Source organism: Prionailurus bengalensis, chromosome C2 (assembly GCF_016509475.1).
Source record: "Prionailurus bengalensis isolate Pbe53 chromosome C2, Fcat_Pben_1.1_paternal_pri, whole genome shotgun sequence".
Classification (NCBI taxonomy): domain Eukaryota; kingdom Metazoa; phylum Chordata; class Mammalia; order Carnivora; family Felidae; genus Prionailurus; species Prionailurus bengalensis.
Genome location: NC_057350.1, coordinates 131,005,993 through 131,033,722, shown reverse-complemented (window position 1 = coordinate 131,033,722; position 27,730 = coordinate 131,005,993). Strand labels below are relative to the sequence as shown.

At 37.0% G+C, this 27,730-nt stretch overlaps 1 protein-coding gene across 3 annotated transcripts in view; it reads right to left on the bottom strand.

Moving 5' to 3' along the window:
- Positions 1-2,387: 2,387 nt before the first annotated feature.
- NPHP3 (nephrocystin 3) overlaps positions 2,388-27,730 on the bottom strand; it is a 43,661-nt gene continuing 18,318 nt past the window's right edge. The window contains exons 10-27 of one of the 3 annotated variants that reach the window (XM_043595390.1): positions 25,872-25,975; positions 24,536-24,650; positions 23,723-23,866; positions 23,152-23,249; positions 21,709-21,811; positions 21,218-21,300; positions 18,550-18,688; positions 16,736-16,900; positions 15,266-15,360; positions 14,038-14,160; positions 10,539-10,728; positions 10,137-10,378; positions 9,011-9,086; positions 7,467-7,594; positions 6,315-6,555; positions 4,918-5,043; positions 3,998-4,113; positions 2,388-3,386 (exon numbers count right to left, since the gene is read on the bottom strand). In XM_043595390.1, coding sequence (XP_043451325.1) covers positions 3,206-3,386; positions 3,998-4,113; positions 4,918-5,043; positions 6,315-6,555; positions 7,467-7,594; positions 9,011-9,086; positions 10,137-10,378; positions 10,539-10,728; positions 14,038-14,160; positions 15,266-15,360; positions 16,736-16,900; positions 18,550-18,688; positions 21,218-21,300; positions 21,709-21,811; positions 23,152-23,249; positions 23,723-23,866; positions 24,536-24,650; positions 25,872-25,975 — 2,469 coding nt within the window. In that variant the 3' untranslated portion in view covers positions 2,388-3,205. Of the gene's footprint in view, positions 3,387-3,778; positions 4,114-4,917; positions 5,064-6,314; positions 6,556-7,466; positions 7,595-9,010; positions 9,087-10,136; positions 10,379-10,538; positions 10,729-14,037; positions 14,161-15,265; positions 15,361-16,735; positions 16,901-18,549; positions 18,689-21,217; positions 21,301-21,708; positions 21,812-23,151; positions 23,250-23,722; positions 23,867-24,535; positions 24,651-25,871; positions 25,976-27,730 lie in introns of those variants that run through there. The other 2 variants (XR_006299503.1, XM_043595391.1) reach the window with 2 other exon arrangements.

Sequence of the window (27,730 nt, the reverse complement as noted above, 5' to 3'; positions counted from 1 at the left end):
ACAGGTACCTTTTGCTATGTGGAGTGCTCTTTTGATAATCTGTTTGCCATGAAAACTTACAGGAGCTGATAATGAGAAATTAATCAACACTGAGTTTTACATTACTAAATAAAACCAGTGTTTGATCAGATTTCTAAAAACGACTGTTTCTAGAAACGTGAAAGAAGGAAACACACTTCCAAAATTGCCTTAGCACAAGGGCTTTAAATTATAGTAAAAGAATTATATTCAGCTCCCTTCCCCATTGTTAATGGGGAGCTAATTTATGTACTACTTGTATGTTTTATTTAGTAAAAAAAAATAGGTATTATGTTTCCTCACATAAAAATACTCCTTGAATACCTACAGACACAACACAAAAAGGTGGTAACCATTTAAGAATATTAAGATTTAACCCTCCCCAATCACAATCATATTTTTTTCTGTAAAGTATTAATGAAAACTATAACCACCATTATTTGGTTCCTACCAATTCAGATGTATAATTGAGTTGTTTCAAAGCTACCTTTTTCATTGTGAAGGTGTATATCAATGTAAACATAATAGTTCTATTTGAGAACCTCAAATAGATGTCTGTTTCAGCAACAGACATCTTAAGTAGGCATTTTACATAGAAACATTTTATCTTAAGTAGGCATTTTATCTTAAGTAGGCATTTATCTTAAGTAGGCATTTTACATAGAAACATTTGAATTGGCAGTACAAGAAGTAGTAAGATCAAAATACGGCTTTCAAAAGTATATTTAAACTTAAATCTCTTGAAATATATGGAGTCCTCAAGCCCCAACTGTAATTAATGAATTTTTACCACAAGTCACTTTTAATAAATTATGTTTCCACTTAAGGTTTTCAAGTCCAAATTATGTAGGAACAAAGAATAAATGCATATCATTCTTTTGCTGGTTTTTACTTTTTTCATGGTTCTTCTAGAATATTAATCTCAGATTATTTCCAAAAGCAGTTTAAAAAAAATTTTTTTTTTTAACGTTTATTTATTTTTGAGACAGAGACAGAGCATGAATGGGGGAGGAACAGAGAGAGAGGGAGACACAGAATCGGAAGCAGGCTCCAGGCTCTGGGCCATCAGCCCAGAGCCCGACGCGGGGCTCGAACTCACAGAGAGTGAGATCGTGACCTGAGCTGAAGTCGGACACTCAACTGACTGAGCCACCCAGGCGCCCCTAAAAAAATTTTTTTTTAATGTTTATTCATTTTTGAGAGAGACCGCGAGTAGGGGAGGGGCAGAGAGCAGGGACACACAGAATCTGAAGCAGGCCCCAATATGGGGCTTGAACCCACAAACCTTGAGATCATGACATGAGCTGAAGTCAGACACTTAGCTAACTGAGCCACTCAGGTATCCCACAAAGTAGTTTTTTTAAGGCATTAAACTTAATATTACTACTTATAATGTTTTAAATTACTAGCTATTAGATAATTACATTTTATTTTTTTATAGAATAAAAAAAATTTAATTTTGAGAGAGAGAGAAAGAGCAGGGAAAGGCAGAGAGAGAATCCCAAGCAGGCTCCATACTCCCAGCACAGAGCCTGACACAGGGCTTGAGACCATGAACCATGAGACCATGACCTGAGTAGAAATCAGGAGTCTGACACTTAACCAACTGAGCCATCCAGGTGCCCCAAGATAATCAAATTTTAAACTCTAACAGCTTAATTCTGAAATGAGTGTATGGTAATTTGTGAATTTAATTAAGATGTGTTATGGTCATGTTTTATCTTTTTTCCTTTTGAACTTCTCACAAAAGGGGGAGAAGGAGGCTCATTATAAGATCCTGCCCAATTTCTTCTAAATCACAGTTATCGTGACTTAGAATCAGACCATTGCTTGTCAAACTTAGGTGCATATGAATCACCTGGGGATCTAGCCAAACTGCAGATTTTGATTCAGTAGGTCTGAGGAGAACCTCTAGAGTCTTAATTTTTCATCAGCTCCCAGCTAGTACTGATGATTCTGGTTCATGGACCATCCTGTGCATAGCCAAGCCTTACAGAACATTAACCAAAACCTTATAAAGTCACCAAAACTCAATTTGGTATAAAATGGAGTGGTAAAAAGAAAACTTGAAATTGTACTTTTATTTTTAAATTTCCCTTAAAAAAAAAAAAAAGTTAGAGAGAGAGCCCTCTGTGCATAGGAGGGGCAGGGAGAAAGAGAATCCCAAGCAGGCTCTGCAATGTCAGTGCATGGACCCAATGTGGGGCTTGAACTCATGAACTGATGAGATCATGACCTAAGCTGAAATCAAGAGTCAGACACTCAACCAACTGAGCCACCAGGGTGCCCTGCACTTTTATTTTAAAACAGTGAAGTATAGCTATTACATCTTTCACCTTTGTAATTAATATGTTGGAATCTTACAAGTATTAAAATTAAAGATTTTATTATATATAAATACATAAATGGTTTTAACCAAAATGTGGCAACATTTATAAAACCTGTAAGATATTTCATTTTTCAATACAGAACAGACTAATCTGAGTTTGAGATAAATGAGATCAATTTAGGCCATTTAAGAAAGAAGAGACTGTCATGTCTCTATCTTGGGGAAGGTCAAGGAATGCTAAGAGCTTGACTTGTTACTGCATTAATGGCTTCAGATTATGCAGGTACATATAACACAGCAGAACAATGTAGACTAGGCCTGGCCCAGTCTGCTCATGGAAAAGGTAGAATTTTTAAAAAGGTAGCAGAGACAACTGTTACTAGTTCATTTTACAGAAGATAATTCAAACCTTTCATAAACATTGTCCCTTTATTCTTTGAAACTTCTTTGAGGTAGAGAATCAGGCCAGGCTACTGCTGAAAAGCATGACCAGGAATGGTGAGGCCAGAGCAGCTCTGAGAGATAAAAGAATTATGGAATTGAACTCCTTGTCTTTACTGCTCTTCCAGCTCTTGTTGAACAGACCAGTCCACTCTTCATGATCAATTCTTCATATCATTTTAGGATTCTAAGGTGTCCACATCCATTGGTCCCATACGATAGGAAAGTTAGTTATTTTAAACAGCATACACTGACACAATCATGACTGAAACCTCAATGTAGTCCAATGCAATTTCATGCAAATATCAAATTACACAAAGTAAAAATAAAATTTTTTTAATGTTTTAAATTCTAATGTTCCAAATGTTTCTTAATTATTTTGTCCGAAAGTGCATTTGCAATGAATTGTAATTGCCATTACCTTGGTCCCTGATGAAGGAAAACATTAGGAGAATGGGTTGTTTTTAAGCTAAATGTGTCTCCACTTGATGAATGTCGGGAAGGAGCTTTTCCACCCAAAAGTGATGTTTCTGCTTCTTTTATTTCCATCGCCCTTTTGTATAGTTCAGCAGCTTTTTCAAAATCCCCTTCTTCATAGCTTTGTGAGAAAAAATTGTTGAAATGTGAATATAACCTCCTAACAACTTGAAATGACCTTACAGGATACAGAATAACAAGCTGTGAATAATTCCTTTCTCCCTTCTATTTCCAGTGCATGCGCTCAGTATGACTAGTAAAACATTACCCAAACTCTCCTTTCTATCTGAACTGCTAAAGTATATCTCAGTGCCTCATATAGACACCAGAGAGACCATGTTGTAATGGATGCAGTGAAATTGTAAGGGAAGTCTCCGCATCTTGAGATACACAAACACAGAAAAAGCAAAATCAACATGCACTTAATGGTAAATTAGTTTTGAGGACAGCAAGTTGCCCATATTACCCCCAGAGCTTTTTAGCTGCAAATGTAAACCATCTTTCACTACTTACCTGCTACATTCGTCTACAAGAGATTATGCAGCCTTCATTTCACTTCTGGATACTACTGTACTTTAGTATCTTGAAGTAAATCAACCCCAAACAGCCCCTTTACCCCCTCGAGTCCAAGGAAAAACAATCAGCACCAAATACTCTGTTTTGTTCTATGATGACTCAAAGCTGTTCTAAGATGGAGTTTGGCTGTTATCAGGAAGCTGAAAAAATTCTTACCTAAGCACAGCTAAATTTTTTAATGTTTCTCCAACTCGAGGATGCATCCGACCCAGGCTGTCTTCATAAATCTTTAATGCTCTTTCATATAATGGCAAGGCTTCGATATGTTTTTTCTTATTAAAAAAAAAGTAACAACACTCACTTGAACACATGGAATTGCTGAACTTACTATTAACATATTCTAGACTAAGCTGATATACTTGGGTAAGCACCTCTAAAAAGGTTAATAACCTCCCACAGAATGTGGATAGAAAAGATTTATTAAACATAATGGTAGAAGCAGTATACTAGAAAGTCAGAAACCTAAGTTTTAGACCTGTCTTGGTGACCATTGACCTGAATCCAAAAATATAAGCAAAAACCTATTTATTGCCCTGTGGGTACAACACCTGCTTTTCACCTATCATAGACAAATGCCACAGCTTAAAGACAATATTAGATATAGAGATGTACAGAATCTCCAGAATTTAAAAACCAAGCTTATGCAATGAACTAAGCACTCAGTAGGTGTTTTACGCTAAGAGGAAGGGATTGTTTTACAAATATAACTTCAATAATTTCCCAAGTACTAAAGAAAGCATTAGTAATCTTTTTTTTTTTAAGTTTACTTATTTTGGCAGAGAGTGCATGAGTGGGAGAGGGGACAGAGAGAGAGGGAGAGAGAGAATCCCTAGCAGGCTTCTCACTGTAAGTGCAGAGCCCAATGTGGGGCTTGAACTCACAAACTGTGAGATTATGACCTGAGTTGAAATCAAGAGTCAGATGTTTAATCAACTGAGCCACCTAGGCGTCCCTAAAGGAAGCATTAGCAATCTTAAATTTCCTTTAATTACTGCTACTGTGTCACAGCTAATTCATATTTATCTATATTTCATACCTTAAAACCATTCATAAAGAGTTAACATGTAGGAACTTACCATTTGGCTATAGAGAACAGCTAAGTTCACCAGGGCAGTAGCTACACTAGGGTGCTTTGGGCCAAAAGATTTCTGTCGAATTTCAACAGCTAGCTCATACAAAGGTACAGCTTTGTCAAGTTTCCCCTAAAAAACAAAAGTGAAATCTAACAAAAATATTAAAACAATAAATACTATCTGATCAGAGCTTTTTCCATAAATAAAATTTTCTATTAAGTAATTTTGAGGGAAAAAAAATTTCAGAAGCATTTTCTCCCACTTTAATGGTTAAGCTCATAGATAGATAACTGAAATCTAATGAAGTAAAGCCACACTGAATATAAAAACATTTTCTTTGATAATTCAAAAAGCCCTTTTATAAAGATCACCCATTACCACTAAGTTCCCGGTGACGTAAAAATACCGGGAAAATATGTTTGCTACTGTATATAATTTAGATTTGGCATCAAAATAAAATTTCATTTTCCACCAACTCCCTTCCAGGTTTTCCTAATTGTTTCTTTTTCACTTGAAAGTTGCACAGAAATAGCAACAATGCATCATCGTTCTTACTAAATCATCAACTTCAGTGCCAGGTTGACCAGCAAGGGTCCCACAGGTCTAAAGACCTTGTCTACACAGCTCTATAACTGCACTAAATAAAGTGAAAGTGGACCTCTTCGGCTTTTTTTTGGGGGGGTGGGGGGGAACAGCTACAAAAACTCCAAGTATCTCAGGCTAGATTCCTATGGCAAAAAAAGGTTACATTTCATTGCAGGCAAAGAAAAGAAACAGTGAAATTTAAATGGTCACTTAATCACCTACAAAGATTCCTCCTTCACCTCTGACAACTGGGTGATTTGTTATGTTTATGGCTGCTTAACACAGGAAACTTAATCATGGTTGAATTTTAGAACTTCTGAAATGTAAGTTCCATCCAATTAGAATGCTGATAAATGCATTTGTATTTGGAATGTATTTTAACAAAACCAGACTGGTATCTGAATTAAGTTAAGTCTGATATAATATTTTTTAATGTTTTACTCAGCTATTTGTTTTTTTTTTTTAATGTTTATTTATTTTTGAGACAGAGAGAGACAGAGCATGAATGGGGGAGGGGCAGAGAGAGAGGGAGACACAGAATCGGAAGCAGGCTCCAGGCTCTGAGCCATCAGCCCAGAGCCCGACGCGGGGCTCGAACTCACGGACCGCGAGATCGTGACCTGAGCTGAAGTCGGATGCTTAACCGACTGTGCCACCCAGGCGCCCCACTCAGCTATTTGTTAAAAAAATTAATCATGATTGAAAAGCTCAGAGAAAATAATCTATCCATCAGGAGACAAATTATTTTGCTGCCAGTAATTATGGCTTAATTGGTATGTTATAAAACACAGGTAAGCATGTCAAGGATTACTTACCATTTTCTTATATAAGATTGCAAGGTGCTTCACTGTATAGGCCAAAGAAGGGTGATCAGGAGCTAACGCTCGTCTCCGAATGTCTAAAGCTCTTTCGTAAAGCTCTTCTGCTTTATCATACTGTTTCTTTTCATTGCACAGAGCTGCCAGATTATTTAAAGACTGGGCACAGTCTGGGTGATCTGGTCCTAGAACTCGCTCTCTCATTTCTAAGGACCGCTTCAGAAACTGGTCGGCTGTTCTATGAATAAAACCCCAAATGGTTTAAATAACGTATTTGCTAGAAGTAAGAATCCTTAACCCTAAGTCAGGTGGAGAACTGAAGCATTTTAATCATTAAATCCAAGATAGTTAATAAAAAGCATTCGGTTAAAGTCCTCTCCCCCTCTTTCCTACCCCTCATCCCTTCCTGCGCTTTTCCAAAAATTAAAAATTATTTCCTGATAGTGTGAGGGCCTTAAGTATCTGGAATGATTGCCTCAGTTCTCCACCTGACTTCTAAAAAACAAACCCATAAATATTTTCCAGGACAAACTTCTGATACCTTTAAAACTATTAGACCTAACTCAAAAGATTTTGGTATTCACTCTTCCTTCCTTTGATGTTAGTACTAAATAATTTCTAATTCAAGAACCCCTTGTGAAGGAGACTAAGAATTTGTTATACTTTCCCCATATCCAAAGTATCAAATTTGTTACAGTTTTCTGAAATCCAAGTTAGTCCAAAAACACTTCTTTTTTCAGAGTGTAAATATTAATGCCTTTTTGATTCCTTTAAGTACAAATAAACTGAAGACCAAAACTAGCAGCCATCTATATTCTATTCTTTAATATCCCTTGGTGCCAGTTTCTTTTGTGAAGTCTCACATACAATACTGACACAAAACACTTTTCATAAACATAAAACTACTAGGGATGCTACAGATACTCTTTTTAGTAACTTTTTAGTTACTAAAGAAACAAAGTGACAGAAACAGTAGAGACTATGCCATGGTCTTTGTTAAGTGTGGCTATGTTCAGAACATATTGTACATGAAATCTGGCATGGTTTCTATCAAGTTATTCTAGCTTGACTTGATAGAAACATAAACCAGCTTTTCATCTAAGAGACAAAACGGACACTTGTTTTCATAATTAACATCATGGTACTCACTCCAGGTTATTCTGAAGATAGTAGAGAACTCCCAGTTCATTGAGGGTCCGAGCATTGTCAGGGGTGTCCTTACCTAACGTGAGCTCTTCTAACTGTAGGGCTCGTCTACGTAAAAGGGCGAATCCATACTGAAATAAACACAAATTGATAATCATTACTAGGTAAGTGCAGTCTTTGATTCTGAAACACTATACTGGAGTCCTAAGAAATCCTGGCTCCTTTCGTTCCCTTTAAAGTAGATTACAATTATTTTAAGTATCACACTGAATTAATCCAATGATTATTGAAAATGCACATACTTCCACATGGCATCACATTTTTAAATTCATTAAAAGTACCATTTTGTGAAAGTGATGATGACGTATTTTAGCAAAGTGAACTGAGCCCCAAGTGCTTCAAAAAGGTCAGGACACAAAGTTAACCTGCAGATATTTACCAATCCCACTGCTAAACACTTAAACATCAGGTACTTAAACCGTATATACCACTTGCAAGTAGTAAACAAATAAATCCTGGAAATCAAATGCACAGTATAGTGAATACAGACAATAATCCTGTATTATAATCATCAAACTTGCTAAGAGATTAGATCTTAATTATTCCCACCACAAAAAAGAAATGATAATTACGTGATAGGATACAGGTGCTATCACTACAATGGCAATAATATTACAATATATAATGTATCAAATTAACATGTACAACCTTAAATTTACAGTGTTATATGTCAAAAATATTTAATTAAAAATGTACATAGCATTTGAAGTTAAAATAAACAGGCTATATTTAGATTTTATCAGCAGCTTAGAAAAATGAAAATATTTTTTTGTGTGTGTGCTCAAGGGTAAGAATTCCTATGCATTTGCATTTAGCATAATATATTAAAAATATCTTTTCTTTTCCTTTAAAGGAAAGAAGCAGCTTTTAAGTTCATCTTCCAAAGTCTAACTTTCAAATGAACTTTATAGTTACACTTTAAAAAAAGTAAAAAAAAAATATTTTCAATGTTTATTGAGATATAATTGCCATGAAACATTGTGTGAGTTTAAGGTATACAACATGATGATTTGAAATATGTATATACTGCAAAATACTGTAATATATAGTTCCACTTTTTTTAAATGTTTCTTTTATTTTTTTTTTGAGAGAGAGAGAGAGAGAGCACAAGCAGGGGAGGGGCAGAGAGAGAGGGGGACAGAAGATCTGAAGAGGGCTCTGCATTGACAGTAGTGAGCCCAATGTGGAGGCTTGAACTCATGAACTGTGAGATCGTGACCTGAACCGAAGTCAGACACGCAACGGACTGAGCCACCCAGGTGCCCCTAGTTGCACTTTTTAAAAGCCTGCTAAGTTGTCCTTTCCAGTAATTCTAATACTTAAGCAGGTATTATACATATAAAGAAAATGTTAATTAGTACTTTTATAGAAGTCACTTTAATATCTAAAGTTCTTAAATAGATGAGGTGTATGCATCTATATTATGATATTCAGACATGCTCTTTTCTTCTGCTTCAAAGCACAACACAAAAGAAATCTCTCATTACCGAGTTGCCTTTTCTCCTTGTAGCTTTCTGACGAATTTTAAAGGATTTTTTCCTAAAATGTTCAGCTTGTTCATATCTTAAAAAAAAAAAAATAAAGTCAAACAAAAGAAACACATGTCCAATTTATCATATTTCAGGCAAATGAAAACATTCCTTACCTAGTGTAAAGTTTTTGTTTTGTTTTTGGCTTTTAAATATAGCATAATTTCTAAAGATGACAGTCACACAGAATTAAAAATCTTTAACAAAAAACTTCATAAAACATAATCTAACGAAACAAACCTAGCTCTCCAAGTAGCTGACATTTAATAGATTTTTAACTGACTTAACTCACTTCAAATCTCTAAAGGATGACCTAACTAAATGAAAATCTAAAATTTTAGTTTGTTCTACCACCTTCTTCTGTACGTGCTAATTTCTGGTCAAATATAAATGTGAAATTCACAAAAAAATTGTGTGAAACAATACTTCTAAAATTAAAAGAAAAAATTCCAATATGTATCATTTACGATGGTGCAAAGAAAATGATTTCTGATAGAGGAAAAGATGACATTCATTGGGTGCCTAATAGATATGAGACTTTTTATTACACCAGGGACTGGTAAACTTTTTCTGCAAAGGGCTAGATAGTAAATATTTTAGGTTTTATGGGCCATGTGGTCTGTTACAAATATAAAAATCTGTTAGTGAATCATGGAAGCAGCCGTGTGGAAGTTTATGGAAGCAGTCACATAAAATGTGCCTATGTTCCAATACAACCTTATTTACAAAAGAAGGGGCCTTTTGGATTTGGCCTGTGGGGCAATCGTTTGCTGCCCTGTGTTAGTAATGCACTTAATATTACAAAGCCAGTCAATGAATGGGCCCAGATTTAAACCCAACTACACAACTCCAAAGTCCATGCTCTAGCCTGCACGCATCTTCAAACAGAGATGAATCTTGTGGTGCTAGTTTTCTGTTTACGCCACAAACACCCAAGACTGAGAATAATATTTGAACATGGTGGACTGAAAAGAATATAGGATAAGGAAAAGTACATAGCCACAACACAAAGCTTAACACATAAGTGCATCAAGAACTGTGACTCCCCATCATAAAACCAGAGTATTACTCATCTAAATCTTACTTATTTTGTTTCTGGTACAAAGTTGCAAGTGCCTCAAGTTCACGAGCAATATGTGGATGCTCCGCGCCATAAGCATTTTCTGCGATTTCTAATGCTTGTTTATACAACTGTTCTGCATTGCCAAACTTCTTCCACTGCACGTACACACTCGCTAGTTGGTGGAGGGACTGAGCCACTCTTGGGTGATCTGGATCTAAAGCTGTTTCTCGAATTTCTAGAGACCTCTGCAAAGGCACCACAGCCTAGGAAAAGAAAGGGTTCAAGGCCAGGTAAAGTGAGTGAAATACCGTTAAGAGCTGCGATGTGATCAGCACAACAAATGAAAGCTGCACTAACTCCTAGGGAGGAGAGAAGAGCACACAGGAAAAACCCACACAGTCTGTGATTCCTCGCTGAGCATACCTGACTAAGGAGGCCTAGATCCCTGAGAAATCGCCCCAGGGTTTCATAAAGATCCGCCAGGCAAATCATGTTCTCCTCGCCTTCCCAGTTTTTCTCGTGCTGCTTCAATGAATCAAAGTACTCTGCTGCCATTGCACTTTTGTCTTTGCCAACAAACTGCCAATAACTCAGCAATTCAGCAAAGTGTCCTCTGTTTCAACAAAAAACAGTAACTTAATGAAAATCAAACATTAAAACCCAGTGTTGAGTGAAAGTGCCAGAATTCATATAAGCTACTGACGCTTTATTAGTAGGCAAGTGTAGTGTAGAGAGAGGGAAAACTGTAGACTCCAACCTGCTGAGTCCACCGCTTCCTAGCTGTGTGGTCTTGAGCAGGTTGTCTGGCCTCTTATACTCTGTCATCCTTATCTGCAGAAAGGGGTCACTGACACTACCTGCCTAAGGTGTTACTATAAGCAGATTATAGCACACAGCAAGTACTCCATAGTGCCGGCTGTTATCATTACTATCATTATGGTTACTCACCAGTGGAAATCTACCAGAATCCTTTCTAGACATTTCGTGATATGCAGTCAACTGCTAAATTCACCCAGATCATTATTTTAAATGATGGAAATTAGAACAGAAGAAACTAATGAAACACAGGCAACTGTCAGAATAGAAATACAAAAGTAAGCGTATTCATCTGGAGATGACATTAGTAGGATGGGAGAGCTGGCAAACTAAAGAGTAAATCTGATTTCAAAGGAATCATGATTTCAAAGGTTGGAATGGAGATCAGAAATAATTTAGGAGGTATAACAAAGAAATTTGAAAAGTTCACTTAGGAGCAAAACAAATTATGGAGCTATGTTAAGAGAAATGTCTGAGTTTCTAGGTAAGACAGTAACGTAAACTCCCGTGAGGCTTAGAGGTCAGAAGCTTGATGGTGAAAATGTGGTCTGGCCACTGGCAAATTCAGACATAACCAGAAGAGACAATACAATTTCTGAAAAGGGGTAATCCTTTCTTTAAATTTAACACCAGTCAGATTTTGTGGCGAGCCGGCCCAGAATCTGGTTTCAAGGCTATACTTTGAGATACCTGAGGGCCATGAAAGGCAGATGTCATGAACCACCTCCACGGGTGGTTTGGATTTAAACCTGCTTAAATGCAAGGGTAAGATAGAAAGGTGTCTCAAGATCATTTCAGTTCTGATTTTTTAAAAACCGCAATATTTTTTTTTACTTTACCTCTTGGGAAAAGATCTCGTGGCAATTTGCAAATTGTCTTAAAATTTCTCCCAGTTTTTTTTAAATTTCAGGTACCACTGAATCTGGACTTGTTTTTATAGGTTTTTTTTTCATTATTATTTTTAATTGTGCTATGTTTTATCCCTAGCACTTGGGGATACAATAAGTACTTGTTAGGTTAATGTAATGTGCTTATCAGCAGAGCTCAGCCCATAGTACACACAGCCTTCTTTCTGCTCATCTAAATTCTACAGCAGAATCCAATTTCATCCATCTTTCCAGGCCCGCTCAGATGTTCCTCTTTGCCAGCTGCTTTCTTCTCTAAATCCCACTTTTATTACAGCATTATCTTTTTTTTGTAATTTATTTATTTTTCAAGGCATAGTTGATAAACAACTATTAATTTCAGGTGTACAGCTACTGATTTGAAACACGTATATACAGAGTTCCCCCTATCCCCAGTTTCACTTTCGGCAGTTTCAGTTACCAGTGATCAACCACAGTCCAGAAGTAGGTGATCCTCCTTCTGACATATCATCAGGAGGTCAATAGTAGCCTAAGGCTACATCACAAGCCTACTCTATTCACCTCACTTCACCTCATATCATGTGGGCACTGTATCATCTCACATCATCACAAGAAGGGTCAGTCAGTCCAGGAAGATATTTTGAGAGACAGAGGGACCACATTCACATAAATTTTAGTATAGTATAACTGTTATAATTGTTCTATTTTTAGTTATTGCTGTTAATGTCTTACTATGCCTAACTTATAAATTAAACAATTAAAATTAGATTAAAATTAACCATAGGTATGTATGTGCAGGAAAAAACATAATATATATAGGGCTTGGTACTATCTGTGACTTCAGGCATCCACTGGGGGTCTTGGAACATATCCCCCATGGAAAGGGGGTATTACAAAATGATCACCACAATAAGTCTAATTAACATCTGTCCCTATTGCATGGTTACAGAATTTCTTTTCTTGTCATGAGAACTTTTAAGACCTACTTCTTTAGCAACTTTTAAAGATGCAGTATAGTATTATTAACTATATAGTCGTCATGCTGTACATTACCTCCCCATGACTTAGTTATTTAATAACTGGAAGTCTGTGCCTTTTGACTCCTTTCACCCACTTTAACCCCTTCCCTACCCTCTGCCTCTGGCACCCACCAATTTTCTTCTCTGTATCAAGGGCATGTTTGGTTTTTGTTTTTTGTTTTTTTTGTAGATTCCAGATATAAGTGAGATCACACAGTATTTATCTTTCTGACTTCTTTCATTTAGCAAAATGCCCTAAAGATCTGTCAGTGTTGTTGCAGATGGCAAGATTTCATTCTTTTTTATGGCTGAGTAACATTCCATTGTATGTATGTATGTGAATGCGCACACACACACACACACACACACACACACACACACACACATTTTCTTTATCCATTCATCTATCAATGGACACTTAGGTTGTTTCCATATCTTGGCTATTGTAAATAATGTTGCAATGGTGCACATATCTTTTCAAATTGTTGTTTTTGTTTTCTTCAGATATATACCCAGAAATGAAATTGCTGGATCATATCACAGTTCTATTTTTAATTTTTTGAGGAACCTCATACTGTTTTCCACAGTGGCTGCATCATTTTACATTCCCACCAGCAGTGCACCAGGGTTCCCTTTTCTCTATATCCTTGCCAGCATTTGTTATCTCTTGTCTTCTTGATAACAGTCATTCTGTAGGTGTGAGGTGATAGCTCAGTGTGGTTTTAATTTGAATTCACCCAATGATTACTGATGTTGAGCATCTTTTCATGTGCCCATTGGCTACATGTATCTCTTTTTTTGGAAAAATGTCTATTCAGATCCTCTGCCCATGTTTTAATCAGATTCTTGTTGTTATTGAGTTGTATGAGTTCTTAAATATTTTGAATGTTAATTCTTTTGCATATGTATGATTTGCAAATATTTTCTCTCATTCAGTAGGTTGCCTTTTCATTTTGTTTATGATTTCCTTTGCGGTGCAGAAGCTTTTTTAGTTTGATTTAGTTCCACTGGTTTATTTTGTTTTTGATGCTTTTGCTTTTCATGTCAGATTCAAGAAATCACCACCAAGACTGGCGTCAAGCAGTTACATACTATGTTTTCTGGAGTTTTATGGCTTAAGGTCTTAAAGCTAAATTAAAAATGCCATTTTTCTTTGTTACACCAATCAATTGTTTAAATCTGTTTTTCTGGGGAAAGATGTTCTACAAATAAGTTTCTTACCTTTTATAAAGGTTTTGAGACACAAAGAGATTGAGAAGGCAATCGTGTAACTTCTGTTTACTTCCCTGCTGCTGAAAAAGCCAAGGGAGTTCATCTGCACTTCTCCAAGTCACTCGGTCCCGACTGTTAGAAAGGAAGAGACAGAGAGGCAGAGGCAGAGGCAGAGGGAGAGAGAGAGAGAGAGAGAGAGAGAGAGAGAGAGAGAATCTTAAGCAGGCTCCATGCTCAGCACAGAGCCTGACATGGGGCCAGATCCCATGACTCTGTGACTGTGACCTGAGCCAAAACTGAGTTGGACACTCAACTGCCTGAGCCACCCAGGTGCCCCTAAATATAATCTAATACTGAGAAAATTATGTCAAAATCAGAAACTCTGTCAATGTAACTAAGAAAATAAATAAAGTGATATTAGGACCATCAAACAAACTCTCAAGGTATTTTCTTAAAATTGAACTATTTTTTTTTAATTTTTTTTTAACGTTTATTTATTTTTGAGACAGAGAAAGACATAGCATGAATGGGGGAGGGCCAGAGAGAGGGAGACACAGAATCTGAAACAGGCTCCGGGCTCTGAGCTGTCAGCCCAGAGCCCGACGCGGGGCTCGAACTCACAGACCGCGAGATAATGACCTGAGCAAAGTCGGACGCTTAACCGACTGAGCCACCCAGGCGCCCCAAAATTGAACTATTTAAAAAACTCTCAATCAACCCAAATATACACACATGGATATACACAGACACACATTTTTAAACTAATAAACTGGAATAAAATGATAATAATAAAATAACCCTACACTGATTTCATGTAAATCAATTTAAATCTTTAGCATAATATTAAAAGACTGACTTACATAATAATCTTTATAGTTCTTTTGACATTACCAGACTAGGGAGAATATTTAATGTTTTTTGTAATAATTTAAAAAATTTTTTTTTTATTTCAGAGAGAGAGAGTGAGCATGAATGGGGGAGAAGGGGCAGAGTGAAAGAGAGAGAATCACAAGCAGGCTCCCTGCTCAGTGTGGAGTACAACGCAGGGCTTGATCCCATGAACTGTGAGATCATGACCTGAGCCAAAATCAAAAGCCAGACATTCAATCAACTGAGCCAACTTATTATTACCTTTTAATAATTAAATTTTTATACATTAAGTTATAAGCTAAGGAAGAGAAATAAAGACACAAAGATAAAATGTGTTACAGAAGAACTATATGGATATTTATAATACCTTAACTGCATGGTAAAATAGTTGATTAGCTTTTGCCTGTATGAAGAAATAATGGTGGGATCTTCCATGTATTCCAGTCTCACTGTTTCCCAAGCCTGGAAAAAAAAAAAATACTGTAGTCTATTTTCTGTTAGTCACTGAATATCTAAAAATTAATTTATAAATAGGAATTTATAATTATTTCAATTTTATAGTTGTATAATACAGATGACATAAAAATATTTTAAAATTCAGCATACATTTATGTGATAAACTGACATGAGAATAAAAATCTCCTGGAGGCACCTAAAACACAATTTAATTCAAATTTCTAGTTAGTGCAGAAATGTGGAGTGAAAAAGTACTAAAAAGGAATTTATTTAAGCAATACACAATAAAAGAGAAAGATGAGCCTATGAGATCACAAACATTTCACACCTACAAATACAATGCAGCATACTCACATGAAAGAGTTAACTTGCATTTGTATACACATAAATCAACCATGGCATTGCAGATGATAACAATTATACTAGTCAGTATTTCCTAAACATTCACTACTATGTGCTAGACATCATGTCTAGGACCTCATTAGGGTCAAGGACCATCTGAACAAATTCTCTTCACATACCCTGTAGTAAGCTGGAAAAATCTACCCACAGCTTACTGAATTTACCGAAGTTTACACAGCTGTTAAACTGTGAAGAGCTGGACTGTGAACTGAGGCATACTGACTTACTGAGTCCAAGCTCTTGAAGCGTAAATAATTACACTAGCAATCAACGGAACATAAAATTGAAAAAAAAAATTTTTTTTCTCTTTTGGAAAGAAACTACTTTGGAAAGTACTGTAGTTCCTCTTTATCCCCAGGTTCACTTTCTGCAATTTCAGTTACCCATGGCCAAATGGGGTTTAAAAGCAGACCCCTTCTGATATTATGGTCAGAAGGTCAGTAGTAGCCCAACGTTAGGTCCCAGTGCCTATGCCATTCACCTCACTCCATCTCATCATGTAGACATTTTATAATCTCAAGAAGGGTGAGTGCAGTACAATAAGACATTTTGAGAGAGAAAGAGACAACATTCCCATAATTTTTAGTACAGTACATTGTTATAATTGTTTTGTTTTATTATTATTGTTGTTAATCTCATACTGTCCCTAAATTATAAATTAAACTTTATCATGGGTAGGCACGTGTAAGGGAAAAAACATAGTTTATATAAGGCTCAGTACTATCCTGGTTTTAGGCATTCTCTGGGGTTCTTGGAATGTGTCTCCTACAGATAAGGGGGGGCTGTTGTAATAGCCATTTCATAAAGGTACTTTGTAAGAATAATATTAGCCAAATTTTACACTTAACCTAAAATCATTGCAAAACCAATTTTGTAATGCCAAATTTAAAATTTCAACTTTGTCTTATAATGGAAACACTTAAAATAGCATGGGATGTTGACATTTATAGTTAAAAAACCTTATTACAATAACATCTACCTGTAGATGCTGAAACTTGAGCAAGCCACAACCATAAGTCAACAAGCACATTTTGTGTAAACTGTGAATGAGGGAGGTCAAGACAGCCCAGGACAGCTCAGGGTAGAGTTCCATTAATTCTGATTCACTCACACCATTGTGACTAACATTTATGAGGCAGAGAATCTAGGTAGAGAAGTGAATTAACAATGATCATAAGCCACCTCTGTAAGTAACAAAAAGCCATTAAAAGGTTATTAACTTCTTATTCAAACTTATTGTTCAAATGATTTAATAAAGAAACAGATTTCTTAGAATAAAGCATACTTTCCAAAAGCCATTAATCAAGAATAAGATAGTGTATATAGTAAATCTAGCATGCCAAAAATAACACACAGAACAAAGTTTGAGGACAATTAAAGCCTCAGGAAACAGATTAAAACTAATGACAAAGTTCCAATTTTGGGACAATGGTAGAAGAAAATAGTTCTTTTACTATAGATGCCTGTTAATAGAAGACAACATATAACAAAACATCTCTAAAAGTACAGCTGAACCTACGAAAAAGAAATCCCCCAGGTGCCAGAAGTGAATAGGAAAGTGAACATCAGAGGGCTAAGGGCTGGAGCTGCTGTCCCTGGGGGAGGTGGGGATCCAGGACAGGCAACCTTCCCAGTAACTCAAATGCTTGGGTTTTCACACCCACAGCGGGGATGGAAGGTGAGCCCTTAAACCTGGTAAGGGGAGGAGTTGGAACTAGAAAGCTTACCAACACCAGGGATCCAAGAGCTGTACCCTCAGTGAAGGGGTGCATGAGAAAACATCATCCTACAGACCAACCATATTTGAAAGCTTACTTTAAAGCTCTAATAGTTAAGACACCATGGTATTGGCAAGGAATGAGCAAAACTGGAACAGAAGAGCTCAGAAAACAAAGTCATGTTAATTTGTGAGTGTGATATCCAAATTAGCAGAAAAGATGTACTCCAGAAAAATGAGGGGCGCCTGGATGGCTCAGTCAGTTAAGCGTCCCAATTCAGCTCAGGTCATGATTTCGCAGTCTGAGAGTTCGAGCCCCTCGTGGGGCTCTGTGCTGACAGCTCGGAGCCTGGAGCCTGCTTTGGATTCTGTGTCTCCCTCTCTCTCTGTCCCTCCCCCACCCATGCTCTGCCTCTCTCTTTCAAAAATAAACATTAAAAAAAAAAATGAAAAGTTAGCTAACCATATGATAAAAGATTAAAAAGTAGATTCCTTCCTCACACAATAAACAAAAATAAATCCTCAAGATAAGGACTTACACAGGAAGAACAACACTGTAAAATATTTTAAAGGGAAAAAAAAATACACAGGAGAACATTTTTATGATAACAAAAGATTTTTTTTGACAATAAAAGATTTTTAAAATAAGATATAACAGGCATAGGCCATAAAATAAACTGTTGATAAATCTGACTTCATCAAAATAAAACTTTGTACAATGAATGATACCAAAAAGTTAAGACAAGAAACAAATAGGAAGAAGAATTAATTTACAAACTCTGCAAAAAAGAGGATTTGTATTTAGCGACTCAATTAAAACTCAAGTAAAAAGGCTTGGATCAGCAAACCACATAAAAGGAGACAGGAATCACTAATAAACATGAACAGATGAAAAATTTCAATGATCATGAGGAAAATGCAAGTTTCTTGAGATACCACTTCTGGCCACAAGCACACTATGGTAGCCAGCAGTCCTGTAGATGTTTGAAACATATTTAAGCACACATTTAAAAATAATTACTATTTACTTCAATTCACACATAAATGCAAACTTCTATGAGTTTATTACCCTTTACCTGTTTCATGAGTTCTTTATCCATATCATTTGCCAGGGACTCCTGGATAGATCGCAGAGCAAGTCTGTATAATGAAATAGTATCTTGACACTGGAAACACTGATGAAGGATTTTATCTAAATTGCCTGCTCTCCCAGCACTGTTGGAATTGAGAATAGGTTTAATTTCTTACAGACAGCCAACATCTGTGAAAAATCTAGGGTAGATAAAAACAACATGGTCTCTATTTTTTATACTTCAACTGATTAACAGAAATTCAATAAAACATGATATAGGAAAATGGTACTTTTATGGGGCTGCCAGCATCATCAAGTTTATTTTAGTATACAGTTTAACTTGATGCAGTAAACACGTGCTGGGGACTTACTATATGTCAAGCAATTACTGCACATTATGGAACACAGAAATGAGTAAGACAGGCTACCTACATACAGGAAGCAGGAAAAGAATTGTAAGTAAGTGTTATTAGTTAGCGATGCAAATTAAATTTGTTTAGAGCCAGGATTCAGAAAATATCAGGCTAAGAAAATCGGAAAATAGGGTGGTTTTAAAATATTACACAATATTTACCAATAGTTTCTTTTTTCAATATGAAGATATAGAGAGAGAAGAAGAAAAAAAAGGTCCAGAGTCTAATTAGACCTTCTAAAGGTCTAATTTGAGATTTCTTTCTAAGTCAGCATGAAGCCATTTGAGATTTTTTTCTAAGTCAGCATGACTGTACATAAACTTTGCTTAAACCAAAAGCCTGATTTATGGCTCACAAAATATTCATTGTACCTTGCCTTATAAACAAGTAGCCTAAAGGAAAGCCATCTTGTCCTTAAGATGTCAATCAACGCTCCTACACTCTGCATTCTGACATTAAAACTCATGATTCCTGCCTATGTTAATCCATAATTTTTTGAGCTTTCACAAGATGCAAAAACAGTATGTAACCCTGTAAAAACTGTTCATTCTTCAAAGCACTTTCTTTCCTGTGAAGATCATGTTTCCTAGGGAAGGTGTCCTACTGCGGGCTTGAATAAAACTCTCTTCGGGCACCTAGGTGGCTCAGGTGGTTAAGTGCCAGACTCTTGATTTCGGCTCAGGTTATGACTCATGGTTCGTGAGTGGTTCATGAGTTCGAGCCCCACATCAGGTTCTGTGCTCAGAGCGAGGAGCCTGCTTTGGATCCTCTGTCTCTCTCTCTCTGTCCCTCCCCAACTTGTTCTCTCTCTCTCAAAAATAAATAAATGTTAAACTTTAAGAGATTCTAAAAGGTTTGTTCATCTTGTGTCAACACTCTTAAAATAGCTAAATTCAATAAATGTTATGAAATGTGTGGAAAGGGACTCACACTCTTGAGCCATACTTCTGCAAGCTGTTGATGTTCACAGAGGCCAGATGGACTGCCAAAACTGAAAACAGTGGGAATATCATGGGCAATTCAAAATTTTAGAAGATGTTTTCATTTCCAATTTGGTGCTCAAGATGGGAATGTGGAATTAAGAGACAAGAGTGCCAGGGGCACCTGGGTGGCTCAGTTAAGCATCTGACTTTGGCTCAGGTCATGATCTCATGGTGTGTGAGTTCGAGCCCCACACTGGGCTCCTTGTGGAGCATGGAGCCTCCTTGAGAACCTCTCTCTCTCACCCTCTCTCGCTGCCCCTCTCCCACCCATGCTTTCTCTCTCTCAAATAAACATTAAAAAAAAGAGAGAGACAAGAGTACTAGATTCAGTGTCTCGAATATGAGTTGTACTGGGATTACCATCTATTGTGATGATCATCAGAACCATATTCATCTTTTTTACCTCTGGTTGTGAAGAGTCGAAGTAAGTTGAGACTGTACTGAAGAAGAAATGTAGTTACACTTTGTAAGGCTTACCCTAAAGGGAAATGACTAATGGATATCATGGATATCTGTTTTTTAAAATTGTTTTTAATGTTTATTTAAGTTTGAGAGATAGAGACAGAGAGAGAGAGAGAGAGAGAGAGAGAGAGAGAGAGAGAGAGAGAGAGAAACAGAGCATGAGCTGGGGAAGGGCAGAGAGAGGGAGGCACAGAACCCGAAGCAGGCTCCAGGCTCTGAGCTGTCAGCACAAAGCCTGACACGGGGCCTGAACTCATGAGCTGTGAGATCATGACCTGAGCCAAAGTCGGACGCATAACTGACTGAGCCACCCAGGTGCTTCAACTAATGAATATCTGATATAGAAGAATCCATTTTAGGATGAAAGGTTTATCAGGATTTTAGAACACAGACAATGAAAAATTCCTACATACCTACCTACTAATATTTAAGGATACCTGAAATAACATTTGTTTGCCTCAGTTGCTTGTCATTTTCCCAAAGCTAGGGGCCTCAAGCAAGTGACAAGAAACACTCATGGACCCCAAATAAGAGCAAAGATGGCCTTCTGTGGCAACCCCCAGTAGGGATATGGTAAGCGTGATGAAAATTAGACAACTATATCCAACAAGTTATTATAATTCATGGGCTATCATCAATCTGCAGTCGCGAGTCACATTCTCACAGGGTGTTAGTGTCTCTGTTAGAATCAACAGAATCTGATATGAGTGGCACAAGAGATTGTCGCAGTGATCAGCTCTTGGTTTCCCAAGACAAGGAAGCAGCCTGCGGCAAACACAAGACATGCAGTTCATGTAAGCTCGCCACCACTTACCGCGCCATCACTTTGCCGAAAAGGGTGACATAAAGGGCATTGCAGGTTGTAGCAGAACGACAGTGTCGCTCTAGCTTCTTCTCCTGTACCAGTTTACCAAAACACAAAACAGACAAACAAAAACAAAACCACCCTGGAATTAAGCGGTCTTTACTATGGAGCCATCAACAAATACCCCTGGCAGAAATGACATGGCTCCTGCCATCAGTGGCATCACTGCCATATGGTGGGGGACCGCAGATGCGGTTGGAATGCATATGTTCTTCTGCCTTTAAAAACACCTGGTTAATAAAGTAAAACTTAAGCCCCAAAAGATTTTTATTGCTCCTTCTATATTTGTTAGTTTAAGAACAAATGCATTTAACAATTATTAGACTCCAATTTCTCTTAACACAATAGAGAGTTCCTACATTGAATTTTAAGTCTCATATAAGGTGTCTTATAGGACAGTCGATAGAGAGTAAAAGTGCAGTAAAATTAAAAACACTTACCTGCTCTTTACTCAATTTAATGTCCATAGAGTGGCATTCTGCAATTATAATAGATTTTGCATCTTTTGGATTTAGAGGATCAAGATGAAGTGTAGGCCACAACCTTTTATTTAAAGGAAAAAAAAATGAAATTCTCTTCTAATACAACTAAAGCTGTAATCTACCCAAACACAAGTCAAAATCCATTACAAGAATTAATTTTTTAAATTTATTTTTATTTTTATTTTATTTTTTAGAAGATTGATTTTAACTTTTTTTTTTGTTAACGTTTATTTATTCTTTTTTGAGACAGGGAGAGACAGCATGAACGGGGGAGGGTCAGAGAGAGAGAGGAAGACACAGAATCTGAAACAGGCTCCAGGCTCTGAGCTGTCAGCACAGAGCCCGACGTGGGGCTCGAACTCACGGACCGTGAGATCATGACCTGAGCCGAAGTCGGATGCTTAACCGACTGAGCCACCCAGGCGCCCAAGAGTTAATTTTTTATATTGCCTTTGTAATACTAGCAAAACTAATCTCAGTTAATCTTATTAGGTAATATTTGATTCTTTTCTAACATGGGTATCATTAGTTTCAGCAATTAATCCCAACAAAGACTTCTATTTTTTAATTATTATTATTGTTTTCATGTTTATTTTTGAGAGAGAGAGAGAAGAGAGGCAGAGCACAAGCAGGGGAGGGACAGAGAGAGAGGGAGACACAGAATCCAAAGCAGGCTCCAGGCTCTGAGCTGTGAGTACGGAGCCCGATGTGGGGCTCGAGCTCATGAACCATGAGATAATGACCCGAGCTGAGGTCGGACGCTTAACCGACTAAACCACCCAGGCGACCCCAGCAAGACTTTTAAATAGTGTATACATTAGGCAGCAAAGTGGCAGAACATTTCCAGCTCTATGTTCTATACTATTAATAAAACTAAACATAGGTATTGTATTCGTGCCTATGAAGATAGTACAAGATAGTGTTTGTCCACAAATTACTCGTAATCCGATTGGAATTTAATCATCCTGCAACATGCATTCTCAATGCAACATGCATTCTCAATTTTCTCATCTGTAAATTTAACTGCCTGCTAGCCATCACTACTTGGAGCTACACCTGGCAACTCAAATCAACCATGTCCAAAAACGAAACTTCTAACCTTTCCTCCACAAACCTTCCCATCCTTTTTGTTCCCCATTTCAGTTCACAGAGCCACAATTTACTTAATTTCCCAAGTCAGAAACTTGGGGGCGGTTCAGCTTTCCCCTCCTTGACATCCCAGATCTAACCTCCCACCAAATCCTATAGATTGTATCTTTCTCTTGAATTCATCCACTTCTCCCTATCCTCACTGCCACTTACATGAAAAACATTAAAACACAAACACGTATCTTTTAAAACCTTTCCTTGTTTGTACTTAAAACACTTCAGTAATCTGAAAGAGCTAAAGTTAGGTCATACCTCCATGCTGGAGGGCATGTTTCCACATTCACAGAAACAATTACTCTTACATTCACTGGCAGTGGATCTATCAGCCATTTCATGTGTTTTTCCACTTGCTTAAAATATAAAAACAAAATTCATTCTATTAATTCAAAATATTTCAAAACAACCCAATAATAGCTCCCCAAGTAAAATGAAATTCTCATTACATCTCTCATTATTATCGAGGATAAAATCTTTTTTTTTTCGGATGATTTATCTCAGAATATTAAAAGACAAGTGGCAAAATACTATTATTACTGACACAAGTTCTGGACACTTAAGGAAATGTCCAGGCCCTAAAAGTATGTCAAAACAAACAAATTTGTTAATTGGTGAATTCAATTGGTCTTTCCCAAAAAATACTAGTGTCTACTGGCATACAGAACATTTTTTATCCACATGCTTCCTCCCTAGAAATTAAGCAGAAACAACAGAACCAACATCAACATTTTCTTCTCATAAACATATTTAAATGCCTGCTATAGCCATTACTGATATTTTTGTTTCTTTCTGAGAGTATCATTAGGTTACAAAGTGAAAACAGTACCTGAACTTGATCTATAGAATCAATAATGATGATGATACTGCCTTGATGACGGGCAGAGAGTTTTTCTAGCCAACGTGGAAATTCTTCTAGAAGCTTAGCAGGATCCAGTGTCAGAGCAGATACTGACCAAGAGTGCTGCATCAACTGTAAGATGAAAACACATACAAATTAAAGTAGTTGCACATTATCACAGTTGGTGGGAAATTTCTATCCCTACTTCTTTTCAACGTTAATTTATTTTTGGGACAGAAAGAGACAGAGCATGAACGGGTGAGGGGCAGAGAGAGAGGGAGACACAGAATCGGAAACAGGCTCCAGGCTCTGAGCCATCAGCCCAGAGCCTGACGCGGGGCTCGAACTCACGGACCGCGAGATCGTGACCTGGCTGAAGTCGGATGCCCAACCGACTGCGCCACCCAGGCGCCCCTCTATCCCTACTTTTTAAACCAAACTTGAGTAACCAAGAGGACCCAACTGCATCAAGTATTATTTTTAACTTTCTACAAATCCAAAACAAATGGGTAATATTGAAAATTGAAAATTATTGGGTACTTGGCCCCAACGATTTCTGATCCTAAATAAAAATTCTGATAGTTCTGTGGGGCGCCTGGGTGGCTCAGTCAGTTGAGTATCATCTCTTGATTTTGGCTCAGGTTATGGCCGTATGCTTCTGTTCACGAGATCAAGCTGCATGTCAGGCTCTGGGCTGATAGCATGGAGCCTGCTTGGGTTTCTCTTTCTCCCTCTCTCTCTCAAAATAAATAAATAAACATCAAAAAAATTCTGGTAATTCCAAATCATGCCATATTATACCTTTAGAGTTAGCCGTTTAATAATCAATGAAGGCTCTGAGCTGGTTGACATGGGCCTTCCCACAAAATGAGAAAGAATTAGCGTGTTAGGGGAATTCTTCTGTTGCAACTGAATCCTGAAAGAAAAAGACCTTTTATAAGACTGATAAAACTCATTTGTTATCAATACAAAAAAGAATTCACAATGCATTAAACATCAAATGCTACCTAGCTCTCAGCAATCACCTATCAGTCACTTTTGAATAAACATGGGAGATTTCCATCTTTATTCCACTTTTAGATTGTTTTAAATAAACCTTTAAAAATTATAGGTTCATTTTAATTAAAAATTGATATTAAATAATGGAAACCAACATAGTATACACTTGAAGTTAAAGTATTAGTGAAATGAGCATTAACCTTTAACTAAAAATATATTAGAGGAAAAAAGGAAGTTTCTTTGCTAGGTAGAAAAATATTATTTTCTAAAAAAATATTATTTTCCACTAAATAAAAGGGCAGTAAAAAGGAAACAACACATGCTAATTCTTCAATGTAAATCATAATTATGAAAGAAAATATTCTAATTGTTTTTAAATAATAGGAACTAAAATGAAAGTAAAAGAGAGTTTATCAGTGTCTATAACCCTTAGTCCCTAATTTGAAGAATGACTTTACATTCATAATACAAGTCATCCTTTATTTTTTTTTTTTAACGTTTATTTATTTTTGAGACAGAGAGAGACAGAGCATGAACGGGGGAGGGGCAGAGAGAGAGGGAGACACAGAATCGGAAGCAGGCTCCAGGCTCTGAGCCATCAGCCCAGAGCCCGACACGGGGCTCGAACTCACGGACCGCAAGATCGTGACCTGAGCTGAAGTCAGATGCTTAACCGACTGAGCCACCCAGGCGCCCCAAGTCATCCTTTATTTTGATGTACTTTATGACTTATTTCACTCTAAACAGTCTGTCTTTGTCTTATTTCAAATATTAAAATCCCAATGAAACTTTTAAGATGAAGCTGATAACTGAAAACAAAGGCCCATCCCCTGTAGAATTCACTTAATTCTATTCCACACTGACCACTCCCTCACACAGCACGTGCTTGGCTGTGACCCACATAATTAATATAAACAATCACAAATGCTCAAATTTCCAATTCCTTTCTCATTCTGTATTCTAACATCCAAATTGTACACACTTCAGGGCATGAATCTATTATTTTATACGTTTTTGCTTTTTTTAATGTTTAGTACAGACCATGCAGGAAGGCAGGCAGGCAATAATACATTCTGTTGAATGAGTTCAGTAATTCGAATGATGACAATGGTAACAATGTAATTGCACTGCATCATACCACTTTGATAAAAGAAGGGACTTTCCAGAACCTGGTCCTCCAGATACAAGAAGGGGTGGAATTGGTGCTGGTGCCGCCACTAGATCATTAAGCCGTTGGTAATACTAGAAACAAAAATGAATTTAAATTGCAAGGAAGCATACACCTCTTATAATACTAGAGTCAACTTCTGATCATCCTCTGAAATCATTAGAGAAAAGCTGCATGAGAAAATGAAATCTACTTTTAGTCAACAGCATCCTCATAATTGCTTATTTTTATGGCTGGTTAAATATGCCCAAAATAGTAAACTAAGAATGAGTCCCAATTTTTTCTACACATAGTGCTGCTATAAATTAACAGATGAGAGACAACACTTAAGATCCCCATTGGGTTTTACAACATTCAGATTTTGCAGAATGCTGCAGGAAGGCCAATGTTTTATCCTGTATTCCCTAAACCACAGAAAGTATCACAGAAGGCTTTGAGGGCGTCAGCAGGCATCCTCAGTCTGCTGGTCAGAAGAACACCATCCTACACACCCCCACAGTTTCCAGGGATTTCTGAAAATGGGTCCGAACAAGAGCAGTTTTGTGTGGGCCCTTTATCTGAGTCTCCCAACCTACCACGGAGAATCAGGTTAGGACAGACTGCCTACCTGAGATCTTTCTGAAATTAAGTGAGCTCTCGGCAAAGTCCAAGAACCCATCTATCTCAGGCTTTCCCCAGACACTAAAAAGTTTTTCAAAGATAAAAAGGCCACACTCAGAAAACCAAAATACCTCAGTATTTACTGGGGACTTGGCAAAGTTATCTTGGGGGTTGAGATGTTATTAAATGTACCAGTGGTCTAAATGACAGCAGGTAAGGAATTAAAAGAATTTGTAATAAGTAGCTTGTGGTTAGCTTTAGGGAAGCAGAAATTTCTAACAACTACAATAAGTTACTATTTGGTATAGTTTTTCAATCAATTTTTGTTTGCCATATTATGAACACAGCATATATTCCCCAGGAACTCAAATTATTCTGATAGCAATGGTGCGTCTCAAAAAGCAAAAGACTTCATTGATTTAGAACCCTGTAAATCCTAACAACTTAGTTCATGTTCCCACATAAAGCCCATTTATAAAACCATAGTTCCCAAGTTCAGACTACTTGCCATAGAAGAAAGAGCATAGGATTAGGAGCCAGAAGATCTAGGTTCAAATCCCAGATCTGTAGTCTACTCCATGTGTGCTCTCTTAGGCAAACTGTAACATGAACTTTAGGTTCTTCAATTATGAAATAATGATAGCAATACCTCTCTTATAAAATAGCATATTTTATATGCTATATAGTTACATTCATCATGTGCCAGGTACTGTGCCAAGTGGTCGATGTGCTTTACCTGGCTGAGTCCTCCCAACAACCCCGTCAGGTAGGTAAACTACTAAATCTCATTTTATAGACAAGGAAGTCAAAGGTCAGAGCTTAGTAAAGATCACAATCCAGAGTTAGGAAATGGTGGAACCAGGACATAAACACAGACAGTCTCAATTATAAAATTTCTATGCAAATACTGCTGCTAGTGACAGCTAGGATAATATTCTTTAAAACATTCATTCTTACATTAATATTTAAATATTAATTTTTTTGAATTTGGACATAGATTGTGTACTTCAAGTTCCATTAATTTGTTTAGATATCTGAGGATGCTAATGAACTGATCAGCCTATTGCATTAACTACTGTGCTGTTTCCTGAATGTTTGACATTTTGATTCCTCCAAGCCTTGGAAGAATAGAGAGCCTTACGAGTTTTATCAAGTTTCTTAGCTATCCTAAGCTTGGTTTGGTGAACTTCAGATGGTAGCATAAAGAACATGTAGTTGATAAGTCCTCA